This window comes from Gekko japonicus, unplaced genomic scaffold, assembly GCF_001447785.1.
Source record: "Gekko japonicus isolate JY-2015 unplaced genomic scaffold, Gekko_japonicus_V1.1 scaffold45, whole genome shotgun sequence".
Lineage (NCBI taxonomy): Eukaryota > Metazoa > Chordata > Lepidosauria > Squamata > Gekkonidae > Gekko > Gekko japonicus.
The window spans coordinates 1,484,285-1,497,623 of NW_015177011.1; the positions used below are offsets into that span (position 1 = coordinate 1,484,285).

The window sequence follows — 13,339 nt, forward strand, 5'->3', positions numbered from 1 at the left end:
AATGGATGTAAACAGCAATTAAATTCAAGTATGGAAAGCGGGCTTATAGGCTATTTCGCTGTATCGTTATCTACTCTGTGCACTAAACACTCGCTTTTTGCTGACCCTTGGTACTAATTTGTCCCACACACCAGCATCCAATAACTTCTTTGTTTTAAAACAGTCCCAGAGAGCTCTTTTAACAAAAGAACACTTTCCAGAGGCGAAGCAGAAACGAAGCGCCTAAATCTGCCTGCTTAGCTTAAGTGGAAGTTTCGGACATGAATTCCTAGCGCGCGCACTCCTCCCTTTCACCTACTATCGCAGACCAGAACACCTTTAGAGACGTATGACGTCACATTATGACATACTTTAATTGACAGCCCTATAGGCGTGACTCCACTTACTCGCGCCGCCCTCAGGCGCCACGGCCGACGGTTGCTTAGCCTCTGCCCTAGCGGCCGTTACGCGTCGCGTTGGATTTGTAGCTAAGGGGGCCAATCAGGAAGCGCACAGGTGTGCGTGGGCATGGCCTCGACGTCCGGCCAATCAGCGGTAGGCGCGGCTCACTTAAACGCCTGTGCGGCGGCTAGGAAAGCGTCTCGTGTTTACTTCACTGGCGTTTCTCGTTGAGGGCTGGAGATGCCGAGCCGTCCCGAAGATTACGAGGTGCTGGTCACCATTGGCGCTGGCTCTTACGGTAGATGCCAGAAAGTGCGTCGGAAGGCGGACGGCAAGGTGAGTGGGGTGGGGGGTGAGTGGAAGGCTATTCAGGTGCCCCCAGGACTTCAGCACTGCTGCTGGGGCTGCGTGGGAAGAGGCTGCCCTGGATCACATGCGCGAGGTCCCGAGATCGAATCGTGTGTGGTTGGCCAGTGGCCGCCACTCAAATCAGACATGTGATGCATGCGCATTCCGGTTTTCACGGGTGCCCACAAACTGTAGTTTAACGGTTCCGGAGAGAGAACCATGTTGGTCTGTTATAGCAAAATTCAACGGATGTCCACTGGCTTAAACCTATTTTTATTTTAGGGTAAGGGTTCATGAGTCGAAGCTCAGTTCCCCATGCACACAGTGTCTATCCAAGGCAGTTGTAGTGATGCATATAGATCAAGCAAAATGTATCACCGTCAGGGTTTGCATGGACGCTTTATGCATCTGGTGGATTGAGCCCTGACTCAGAGTTTATGGTGGTTTAAGTGATATCTGTGACTCTGGCCCTAACCCGTGGACAGCTACATGGAATTTAATTCAGTGTCAGAGTCTGTCTTCATTGCCAGAGACCAGCCTTGGCAAAAAGCCCAGTGTCCCTCGCAGCTGGCCTGGTAGTTTCCTTTCTTTCACTCAACCCCGCAAGCCCATCTGCTGCTTGTTTGAATGGGAAAGCATTTAAACACAGAGTGTATGAGTCTTGTTTCTGTGTTAGTATCTCTTGTTCTAGCAGAGCACTTGCTGGCTAAAGGATATGTTACCCTTGTGGAATGAAAAGCAACTCTACTGAGATGCTGCTCAAAAGGCTAATCTGTTATCTTCTCCCTCCTCCCTTGCTTACCCATTGCTACTCTTGGTCCCTATTTCTGCTTTTCTTCTCACCCTCTGAGCTTGATGAGGCAGAATTTGGTTCCTCAGGTAGTGAGGGGAGATAACAAATGGCTTCTGTGCCAACCCTTATGGGGTCTGCAATACCTGTTTGGTGTAGTGGTTAAGAGTGGCAGACTGTAATCTGGAGAACCGGGTTTGACTCCCCACTCCTCCACATGAATCCACTTGGGTGACCTTGGGTCAGTTACAGCTCTCTCAGAGCTTTCTCGGCCACAGGGTGTCTGTTATGGGGAGAGGAAGGGAAGGTGAAGCCACTCTGAGTGAAGGGTGGGGTATAAATCCAACTCTTCTTCTTCTAGGAGGTGCATAAACCCAGATTAAATTATTTTTAGGTGTTCTATAGCTACACAATGTGGTGTCACTAGTTAGAAATTGTCTTGTTTTGAAATAACTTGTTGTTTCCCTTAGCAACAAGTACTTAGTGGTGCACTGCCTCTGAACTTGAAGAGGTTCCATTTAATTACTGTGGTTAATAGACACTGCTGGATCTTTCCTTCATGAATTTGTCTTATCCCTTTTTAAAACCATCTAAGATCAGCACATCTTATTTTATAGGATTGTCTGTAAAATGTGATTGGCAGCATAATTAAGCCATTCAGTTTCAAAATTTCTGTACAGTTACACAAAAGTTCTTGATACATGTACAAACTTGAGATGTCTTGTTCTACTTTTTCCCCAGGTGTTAGTCTGGAAAGAACTTGACTATGGATCTATGACAGAATCAGAGAAACAAATGCTTGTTTCTGAAGTGAATTTACTGCGTGAGCTTAAACATCCAAACATTGTCCGCTATTATGATCGCATAATTGACAGAACAAGCACAACTCTTTATATAGTGATGGAATATTGTGAAGGAGGAGACTTAGCTACTCTGATAGCTAAGTGTACCAAAGAAAGGCATGTAAAACCTCTTTGAATTATTTGACATTGTTTGTAACACTGCCTAAACTAAATCTTTTTAGCATTCTTAGTAACTAATTTACTACAACTTTTTACTACAACTTTTTATTTACTTTATTTTGTCCACCTTTCTCATTGAGGCTTAAAACAGGTTAGAGTGATAAAGACAGTGTCATGCATACCATGAACAATGCAGTAAAACTGGATTGCACAAAGTGAAGACCATTGAAATAGAAATAGTATAATAAATTACATAAACCAAATATAATAATTCTAGTATGCTGAACTACAGACAATATAATACATCCATTAAGCAGTGCAGTTTTAAGAGGGAAGAAAAGAAGGCTTACAATACATCCATTAAGCATTGCAGTTTTAAGAGGGAAGAAAAGAAGGCTTCTTAAAATACTTACGTTGAAGGAGCTCACTACTACATCTGATAGCTTAAAGGGCCATAAGAAAAGAGAAGCTGTGCTGGATCAGGCCAATGGCCCATCCAGTCCAATGCTCTGTCACACAGTGGCCAAAACCACACTGTCATCAGGAAGTCCACCAGTGGGGCCAGAACTCCAGAAGCCCTCTCAACTTTTGCTCCCCAAGCACCAAGAATACAGAACATCACTACTTCAGACATAGTGGTCCATCTATTACTTGTAGCTAATAGCCACTGATGGACCTCTGCTCCATATGTTTATCCCCTCTTGAAGGCCGCTGATACAAGGGGCAGGAGGGGCTGTTAACAGCATGGCATACTGGGCATTACTGTTAAATGTGAATGTCAAAGGCACAGAAATCGTCACTGCTACAGAACAAGTAATGTCCTTGCATTGCATCTTTGACCCCAGTAGCATTTAATGAAACTCCATCTTAGTAAAACTGCTTATTTTAGTATTAGACCTCTACATTTAGAGTTGTAAAATAGTCAAAATCCTCTGGCCTTCAACACTTTACTTAATTATGTAGTTAAGCAGCACCTCTGTTTTGATATTGTATATCCCATTTATTATGTCTACTTCAGCACGAATCCCTTTGTTTCAGCATTGTATATCCCGTTTATTAAAAATATGTAGCCCTGGTAAGCTCAAACATCAACATTTGGGGTGACTTTATAGTTAGGGTCTGGAGACACTAGAAAGCTGTTAAATTTCACTCACTATGTTTTCAGCTAGCAAAATGCCTGTTGGTATGTGCTGATGGAGTGCTTGAATACTGTAGCAGCCCCTATACATGTACAGTTCTGTGTGATCTCCTGATAAACCTGCTTGCTGGCTATTCCAGCAGGATTCTTGTTGGCCTTGCCAGGCCTGGTACTGAAAGGTGAGGGTAAGTTTGCCTCACTGAAAAAATGCTTTGAGTGCAGTGCTTTGCTTTACCCTGTAGAGATGAATAGCAACCATTTTCTTAATAGGGAAATAGTAAAAGGGTGTGCTTGGACACCAGTGTGTGGTATCTGGATGCCGATGGAACTAAGTCTGTCTCACAATCCCTGCCTTCAGAAGTAAGGTGGGTGGCTACTAGAGGCAGGGCTTTTCAGTAGTGGCACCTTGCTTATGGAATGCTCTTCCCCTTGAGGCTCACTTGGTGCCTGCATTGTTCTCTTTTAGGCACCAGGTCTAAACATTTCTGTTCAGCCAGGCTTTTAATTAAGGATTTTTAAAAACACTATTTTAGTCTGGAAACTATTATTTAAAGCTGTCAGGTGTCTGTCTTTCTGGCCTATGCTTTAATGCTGGGCTGGCTTTTTGATGCCGGATTTTAATATCGTTAATGTTTTGCTTATTTTTCTTTTGTAAGCTGCCTTGGGCAGGTTTCTGGAGAGACAATGTACCGTTTTCTAAATAAATAACATCTCTCTAGGCCTGGTATACCCAGTATTAGAAGACTGAGCCTGCTTCTTTGTGCATAGGGCTCAGTTCTGTTTTATTGAGTCACTAGAATAATAGGAATTTGGAAAGTGGTTGATGGAGTTCTATGGAGTAGGCTTTGGCTTAAAGTGCTGAAAATAACCTGTCCCATTCTCTTTTCAAAGACATTATTTAGATGAAAAGTTTGTTCTTCGAGTTCTCACGCAGTTGGCCTTGGCCTTGAAGGAGTGTCACCGGCGGAGTGATGGTGGTCGTACTGTTCTTCATCGGGATCTAAAGCCAGCTAATATCTTTCTTGATCACAAGAAAAATGTGAAACTTGGAGACTTTGGACTAGCCAGAATACTGCACCATGACACCAGCTTTGCAAAAACATTTGTTGGTACACCCTACTACATGTCTCCAGTAAGTATCTGTCTCAGTTGCATTTTACTCCACCGTTCTTCCAAGTCAGTAGAGGTGGTGTACATGGTGGTTTCTATGTTATCCTTTTAACAATCTTGTGAGGTAGCTTAGGTTGAGACTTGTCTAAGGCCACTCAATGATCTTCATGGCTGAAAGGGCTTTTAGCCTGGTTCTTCCTTGTCCTGCTCTCTAATAACTGTACTACGCTGGTTCTCTTTGGTGTTTTTCTTTGCTTAAAATCTGACCAGTAGTTAGCTTATTCTCTTCCCCCTTTTCAGGTAAGCAACTCTTAACTTAATCTGATAGTTTTGACTCTTGAAAGGACATATCCTGGAAAATCTGCTGGTCTCTAAGGTGCTACTGGAATTGAAATCTAGTAAATCAAAACCTATGTCTTGCAAAACAGTACTGAGAGGCAGCTGCTATCCTTACAGCTACAATAGTAGACTTCCTCTCTTTTAGTATTTCTGATGGCAAAACAAGGGACTCAGGAAGCAGCAGTACTTCTGTAATATGCTGAGAGGCAAACAAAGTTACCAAGGAATTGAACTGCATTGAGAAGTGTGTGGTTTTTGAATGCTTCAGCTTTAAAACATTTGTGAAGAACTGCTTATATATAAATTCAGAGCCACTATTTTTTTACTACTAATTACTTTGGTGGGTGTTTTGTTTAACTCGTACATTACCGTGCATTTATTCTTAAGATTCTAAATCTAAGGTTTGTATTTTATTTTTAGGAACAAATAAATCGCATGTCCTACAATGAGAAATCTGACATCTGGTCTCTAGGATGCCTGCTATATGAGTTGTGTGCATTGTCGTAAGTACAGTTCTGTAGGCAGCTACATGAAGATAACTATATGCTGCTTTTAAGTTTAGTCATGGTTTTGAAATCAGAGTTGGGTACCATAATGTTCCAGAACTGAGCAGTGTCTCTTTCAAGCGGATCCTTGATGTGAAATTGAAGGGCACTTTCACTTCGTCTAGGCCTCCATTTACAGCCTTCAACCAAAAAGAGTTGGCAGAAAAGATAAGGGAAGGAAAGTTCAGACGAATTCCATACCGTTATTCAGATCAGCTGAATGATCTCCTCACAAAGATGCTGAGCTTAAAGGTAAGGGTGACTTCCCAAAGTAGGAAGGATAGAATGAAGATACATGTAGAATATTTATTCACATATGGGGCCGTCAAGTCCCCCTCTTTACTTTCAGTGGGTATACAGTTTTTTTCTTATAGCCCCCCCCCAATAACCACTTGTACATGACTTAAGGAAGTTTGAGGACCTTCCAGAGTAAAGTTGATGCCACACAAGTGGCTGCAGTTGGAACAGAAAATCCATGTAGTTCTAGTGCGTACTGTATCATCCGGGTGGATGTGTGTGTGGTGTGTGGAATTTCTTGGATCCCAGAATTTGGATCCTCAAACAGAATGATTCTTCCCTTTAAAATATGAAAGTTGAACATTGCATATCATGAGCCTTTCCTGCTTCAAGGACTATTGTCGGCCTTCAGTTGAAGAAATTCTGCAGAGCCCAGTGATAGCAGAATTGGTGTCAGAGGAGCAAGGGAAGAACTTGGAGAGACGAGGGCGAAGATCGGAAGGGCAAGAAAAGGAAGAAAGACTGCGTCATTCAGGAACTCCATTGAGTGAGCTGAAACTGAAGGAGCAACAGCTGCAGGAGAAGGAGAGAGCAATAAAAGAGAGAGAACACAGACTGGAACGTAAGAAAACAAATCTTGCAACAGGATGTATGGACAGAGGATTTTTTAAAACTTTCTTTTAATTAATCATTTTATTTGAAATACAGATGCAAAAACATTTCACAGAGACATAATATAAAATTCTAACAACCAGAAATGTAAAATTATTTTTAAAAATCCTTATAAATACCTCTAGGAGGGATTATATCATTTTCTGAAAGGTGTTGCAAAATTGGGTACCAGACAGAGGAAGATTTAGTACCATAGTTAGCATTAGTAAGTTGTGTTATACTATCTGCTAACTTAGCCATAACTTAGCCATAATGAAATGATCCCACACTTTTTTGTACCGTAGTTTTATGCTAGGTGCTTTAGGGTTTTTCCAAAATGTCGCCACTGTCAGTTGGGTGGTTGCAGTAAGGGCACTAACGGCTTCTACTTTATCTTTCCGCAGTTGTAAATCTAGCCAGTATGTCAATAAAAATGATTCTGGGAGAAATGGCAGCTCTGTCCCCTATATATATATATATTCAGCGCCAAAAGGATTAAATCACAGGGCATTCCCACCAACAATGTATATAAGAACCAGGGGCATTACAACCCTTCCAGCAAAGAGCTGAGCTAGATTGGAAAATATGAGAAAGTCGTTTTGGCGTAAGATACCACCTTGTATACAACTTGAAACATTGCATTTTAACTGAGTACACTTTAGAACAGTTGTTTGAAGGTCATTAGATGTCACCCCATTGGTTTTCCCTGACCCTACCATCACAATCAAGCCTCCAAGCCTTTTGGTAAGAATTTAAACAGGTCTGAGTTATCTGGAACACTATTTTATATAATTTAGATATCAAGCCCCTGGATTCTGAACCATTATGTTTCAACAGAGTTTCAAAGGCCGTTAGAGGATTTTTGAAATTTCCCAGCTTAAATGGATGGTCTAATATTGTTTTAGCTTGCAAGTATTGGAACCATTGAATCTCTATTCTGTATTGACGTTCAAGGGATTGTTTGTCCAAAACTTTGCCTTTATAAGATGTTCTATTCTTGTTATACCAGTGTCCCACCACGATTTAAAGGCCCCAGAATCTTTTGCTGGAGGGAACCATAGATGGAGTCTGTAGGTAGACATTGGGGAAAGACTAGCTCAAACTGTGTCCCATATTTGCAACGAGGTATATAAAAATAAATCCTAAACATGCGGGGACCACGCCAGATCTGCAAGCAAATTAGGATATGCAGCCATATTCTCTATAATCAACCAGTTATCTTTTACTGTGGGGTCAAGCATTTAAAAAATGCTGACCAAATTGGCTACAAGATAATAATATTTCAGTACTGGAAGGCCCAGCCCCCCTCGTTCTCTTGGTGGGTACATCAGAGAAGATTTGAATCATGGTCGTTAGTTGGCCCAAACAAAATTATCAAATGCTTTCTGCTAAATAAATAGGGAGTGTTCAAAATAGGAACAAGAATTTTGGAAGCATAAAACTTCTTAAAATCTGAATCCTATCCAGCCATGAGAAAGTGTTCTCCATCCATATCGAGAACTGAGTTAACATAAACTGCTGCAGTGGTGAATACTTTCCTTTAGAAGTAATGTGGACTCCAAGATAATAAGAGGTTATCCAGTTATATAATAGAATTAACTCAAGTTCCTGCTTCCATGAATGTGCAATATTTATTGGATAGATTTCAGACTTAGATTCATTGACCTTAAGACACGATTTGTTGTTGTTGTTCAGTCGCACAGTCGAGTCCGACTCTTCACGATACCTGACTAAAAACCTCAAGCGCTGAATTTCAGGGAGAGAATGGTCCATATTCTCTCATCAGCAGCATAAAGAGCAATCTTATTATCCACCTCTCCGGTCATTACTCCTTTTATATTTTCATTATTTCGTATCATGGTTGCGAGACGTTCCATTGCCAAGGCGAACAGGAGTGGGGACATTGGGTAACCCTCTCTCCATAGCAAATGGATAAGAAGACAAACCATTGAGCTGGATTTGTGCAACTGGGCTATTGTATATAGAAGAAATCACCCTTTTAAATCTATCCCCAAAGCCCATACAATGTAGTAATTCATACAGATATTGTGGTTCCACTGAATCAAAAGCCTTCTCCATGTTGAAAGACAGGAGAAGAGCTGACTGACTATGAATTTTGCAGAAGTTTATAATATCCAGAATTCTCTGGATGTATGGCCAGTGATAAGATGTCCCTTGTGAATCCCTTCAGTGTCATGAGCTTCAGCTGTCCCAGGAACATCTCTTGGTAACCTAGCCTGTGTGTCAAATTAGTAAGCAGGAGAACAAAGAATGAAATTCTCAATTTTACCTTGGAATTTCACAGTACTGGTACCTAAATATTAAGTTAAATCACCTCCCATTTAGTCATTGTAGCTAAACACATGCAACACAAACACAACATGCTCGCTGTTTATCTGGCCTATTTGGTCAAACTCAGTGAGTGACTGCTGTCTCTTATCATCAAAGGAACGTACAAAACATATGGGATGTGCATTTTCCATGGGAAAGGGTTGAATTACACCTCTGACATAGTACTTAGTTATTCACTCTGACCAGTAGCTATTAGTCCCTTTTGGTCAAGGAAAGCGGTTTGCTGGTTGCTAACATCAATCTAAAGTTTCTTGTCTCCACCTTCCAGAGAGAGAGCGGGAGCTGTGTGTTCGGGAGAGACTAGCGGAAGACAAACTTGCTAGGTATGTTCTTAAAAATCAAGTGTCGTATTGCCACAGAAGCTTTGCTGTCACTGATTGACTCTATTCTAAACAGGGCTGAGAGCTTGATGAAGAATTACAACTTGTTGAAAGACCATCGACTTTGGCTGCCAACAAATAGTCCAGGTAGGAGAAGAAATTGGAGGCCACTGCAGGACTACTAAACCAGGAATGCAGAATCTTCCAGCCTTTGTATAAATATTGACCTTTGTAGTGATTACCTCTGTAGTGGATATCTGTATAGCCCTCCTGAATTTATGATCTTCCCACTCCCATAATTCCAGACTAGAAGCAATCCAGCATGGGATTCATATAGCTATAAGAAGTGGGTCTGAATAAGACTGGTGGTATGTTTGGATAATGGTCTTTTAGCAGTAGTGAGTGCAGATAACTGGGGTGGTAAAAAGCCTCCCTTTCTGTGTAGCAGACTGAGCCAAGGGATTGGGGGGGGGGGCGCCTCTAACATGCTGCATTCTATGAATATAGTCTTGTGAAATTCATCTGGCCTTGACCAAAACTACATCTTGGTGATACTCTGGCAAACAAAGACCTGAACAGCCAAGTATGTAGGCAAACATAAGCCAAATCCAGTCCTAATAACATTTCTATACAAGTTGTAGCAGGAGACCTCATGTCATGCATGGACATAGCCCACTAATCAACTAGCCCTTTCTAGCCTTAGACCTGTGTATAATAGTGTTTGTGTTTTGACTCTGGAATAGACTGTAATTTGACCTTTAAATATGGTACTTAATAAAACATATTTTTACTTACCATTTAGTTCAAATGGCTGCATAAACCAGGCTTCTATGGACTAGACAGAGTCTATGATAATTTCAGACTACAGTATTTTGAAGGCCCTTTAGAATAGGAGTTTTAGATGCCGTCAAACATAACAATGCTGGAATAGTTAATGAGAAACACATCAGCACTAATCTACCTTGACTGTAGCTACTTTTCTATGCTATCACACACTCGCTTTACTGCAGCTTGACTGTTTACCTGTTGTATAAGATGGGATCCAAACAGCGAGGTGGACTTTTGACTTGATTTGAAGGGAGATCTTTGCCGCATAGGTTCCAAAACGGTCATTTAGAAGCAGTTTGCCATGCACTATGAAGAAGTTGGTGCTCAAGAAACAGGACCTCTAAGCCTCTTTACATATGCCAGATTAGTAGTATGCTTCTTCTTGTGCCTGCCATATTGACTTGCCATGCCAAAGCCTTTGCCAATTGTTACTATGCTACTATTGCATAAGGAAAGAGCTTGCCAAACTGATTTCTGCTGGCTAGTGTAGCTCTCTGGAATTTGAGCTCTATAGGTCATAATTACATGGTGCTGGCAGTCTGTTCACTGATGGAAATAACACAGTGCTGTACCTTCTACTAATAATCTTGGCAAAAATAAGTCCTTGTAGAGAACGTGAATGGAGCTGATCTGACTACTAAATCCCAATGTTTAAGACCCCTGCTGCTTTATCAAGTAAATCCACATCAGTAGTGATGGTAACACAGAGCAGCTGCATTAGCTCAATGGGGACCCAAAGCAGCTTTACAACAACATTCTTCTCTCCTTCATTCTGACATCACAACAGCCCTTCAAGATATGTTAGGTTTAAAGAGAGTGACTGGCCCCAAGGTCAGAGTGGGGAGTTGATCTTGAGTCTACCAGAATTCTAGTCCAACGTTCTAACCACTGTACCACACTGGCTTTTTATTGCTAAAACACCCTATTTACAGGGTGGGACACTATGTAACATTGAACTCTCACTGAGAAAAATATGTAATATGCAGGCTTCCTAGCTTTGCTTAACTGCACAGGACCTGCAGTGAGACATTCTTGTGGGGCAGCTGTACTGGTCAGCAAGTCCAAAAAGTCTTATGGTACCTTAGACCAATTCTATTACAGGTTAGGGAGGTTTATGTTGCATTAAAACTGTAATTAGACCCAAGTATTAGAAGATATCTGAGAGGCTTCCAACCCCCAGCCCACTGCAGAGTTACCAGAGCGTTCCCTGCACATGCACAGGAAACACTCTTTTACTTTTTGGGGGGTTTAAATATCCCCCCTATATTTTTTCAACTTTTTAGATTTTTGTGCACACCTGGGGACTGCCCCAAGTGTGCAGGAAAATCTCCCTGCCCCCCAGGTGCCCCCAATGTGCGGATTTAGATATCCTCACGCAGGGTGCGCCTTCGCTATTAGATATATAGATGTGACTGACACTTCCAACGTAGTCAGATTAGAAGTTAGTCTCCCTTAAGTTCCTCTGATAGAGAAATGCTTTTTAGGTTGGCAACAGTGTGCTAGGAAAAAGACATGTTCTCCCACTGGCTTCTAAATGTTTACCACATTTGTAAGATTGGATCCCTTTATTATTTTGCATGGTTTGACCTATGTACAGAGCAGAAGGGTGTTTTCACAGATGCTAAATGAAACAGGTTCAGTGGCACCTTAAAGACTAACACCATTTCTTTAAAAATGAGCTTTTGTGAATCACAGCTAATTTCAGATAGGTGGCAGTCCTTACAACCTGCCTTGGAGGATGAGCGTGTACATGAGCATCTGCTAGTAGGTCATAACATGAGGATCTGCCCTAACATCTGAAGTGGGTTGTAGTTAACAGGAGCTTATACCAGAATAACACTTTGTTGGTTTTAAAATGGCTTATAGGCTAATGCAGTTTTATAAAAACTGTACTATACAATGATCTGGAAACAGAATGAACCAGAATCTCCACATTTGTTTGTGTGGCTCCAACAGCCTGGAGTTTCTTGACTAAGGACTGGGGTGCTGCCAAAGATCAGCAGAACATTCATGTTTCAGTCTCATCCTCGCTTGCTCCATTGCTTAGGTCTCATAACATAATCAAAATAAAAGAATGAAATGATGTTGCAGCCGTAGGCCAAGTGAAGTCTTACATTCACTGTTAAAATCAAGCAATTCCTTGTGTTTTTAGTTGTTCAGGAAACAAGCCCCGTAACCACCACTGTAAACTACAGATAACTTACATATTGTGGAGAAAGCCACTATAATGTTTGTATGTGTACATGCATACGTGTCCTAGGATACTGGTGGAGTATGACAGCATTTGGGGGACAGAACCTTGATTTCCAAGTTACAGAATGCCATAGTTAACCACTGACTTCACAATTACCACTTCTTAAAATATCTCTAATGACTTGTTCACCATAGTGTTCAGTAAGAGCAGCAGCACGTTCTTGTTATGGACAGCAACGGACACACAAATTTAGCTTTACAAACTCAAAGAGCAGTGTTAATTGTGTGACATTTTCACAGACTAGTTAAAACAATGAAATGGTCATGCAGGTTCTTTTTAATGAGGCTTTTTCTGTAATTCTCGTACATTTAATGCTAGAAGTAAGGCACAGCTATGTCAAACTTCTACAGGAATATCTGCTCGCCTTTGCTCATGTAAATGCAGCCTGATACAGAGGCTGTGTGAAAGAAGGAAATTAGGGAGATTTTTTTTGATCTGGACATATGACCCTTGCAAATGGCCTGATATAGCTGTGGAAACTTCCCATTCTCAGCAGCAAGATATTCTCCTGTAGCTGATTATGAAAGTTTTCCACCTCAAGGGGGGCAGAGTAAACCAGAGGTTAGAAAATTGGTTTTTTAGTACTGACAAGGATTTTTCTGTGTCTTGTTAAGATGATGGTGATGCATTGCCAAACTTCCCTGCAAGAAAAAAGAAGGTTCAGTTTGGTGAGGAAAGTAAAGAAAATGCTCAATTGAGTGACAGCCTGGAGTATTTCCCTTCCTCAAAAGACAAGTTCCCTAATCTGAAGAAGCGCCTCTATGCTGCCAACCTGCGGGCCCAAGCTCTGGGTGAACTGGAAAAACATTATCAGCTGAAAAGCCGGCAACTCCTCGGGATGCGTTGAAGCAGTGTCTTGTTAACATTGTACAGAATTGTGATGCTTTAATGGTTGTTTTAAGCTTGTCTTTGTGGAAAAGCTGTGTAAGTTGGTTTTAGAAAAGCTTGTTATAAGTTTATTTTTTTTACTGTAAAACAAAATCAGTACGTGAAGGTCTCTCCTCTTGTTTTTATGTCAGTTTGCATTCTTCTGTCCTCTGCTTACTGGTATTTCATGAACAGAGCTATTTAGTCCTAACATTAA

General features: G+C 41.3%; 1 protein-coding gene across 4 annotated transcripts; it reads left to right on the forward strand.

Moving 5' to 3' along the window:
- Positions 1-621: 621 nt before the first annotated feature.
- On the forward strand, positions 622-13,135 carry NEK2 (NIMA related kinase 2). Of its 4 annotated transcripts, XM_015427621.1 has the most exons (11): positions 622-717; positions 2,261-2,478; positions 4,511-4,751; positions 5,489-5,571; positions 5,739-5,865; positions 6,244-6,472; positions 9,122-9,176; positions 9,250-9,320; positions 9,871-9,880; positions 12,397-12,411; positions 12,904-13,135. In XM_015427621.1, the coding sequence occupies exons 1-11, from the start codon at positions 622-624 to the stop codon at positions 13,100-13,102; spliced, it is 1,344 nt and encodes a 447-aa protein (XP_015283107.1). In that variant the 3' UTR covers positions 13,103-13,135. The 4 variants fall into 4 exon arrangements, with proteins under 4 accessions (XP_015283107.1, XP_015283106.1, XP_015283103.1 ...); XM_015427620.1 differs by lacking the exon at positions 9,871-9,880 and having other exon boundaries at positions 12,390-12,417; XM_015427617.1 differs by lacking the exons at positions 9,871-9,880; positions 12,397-12,411 and having other exon boundaries at positions 12,870-13,135.
- The last annotated feature ends 204 nt before the right edge of the window (positions 13,136-13,339 follow it).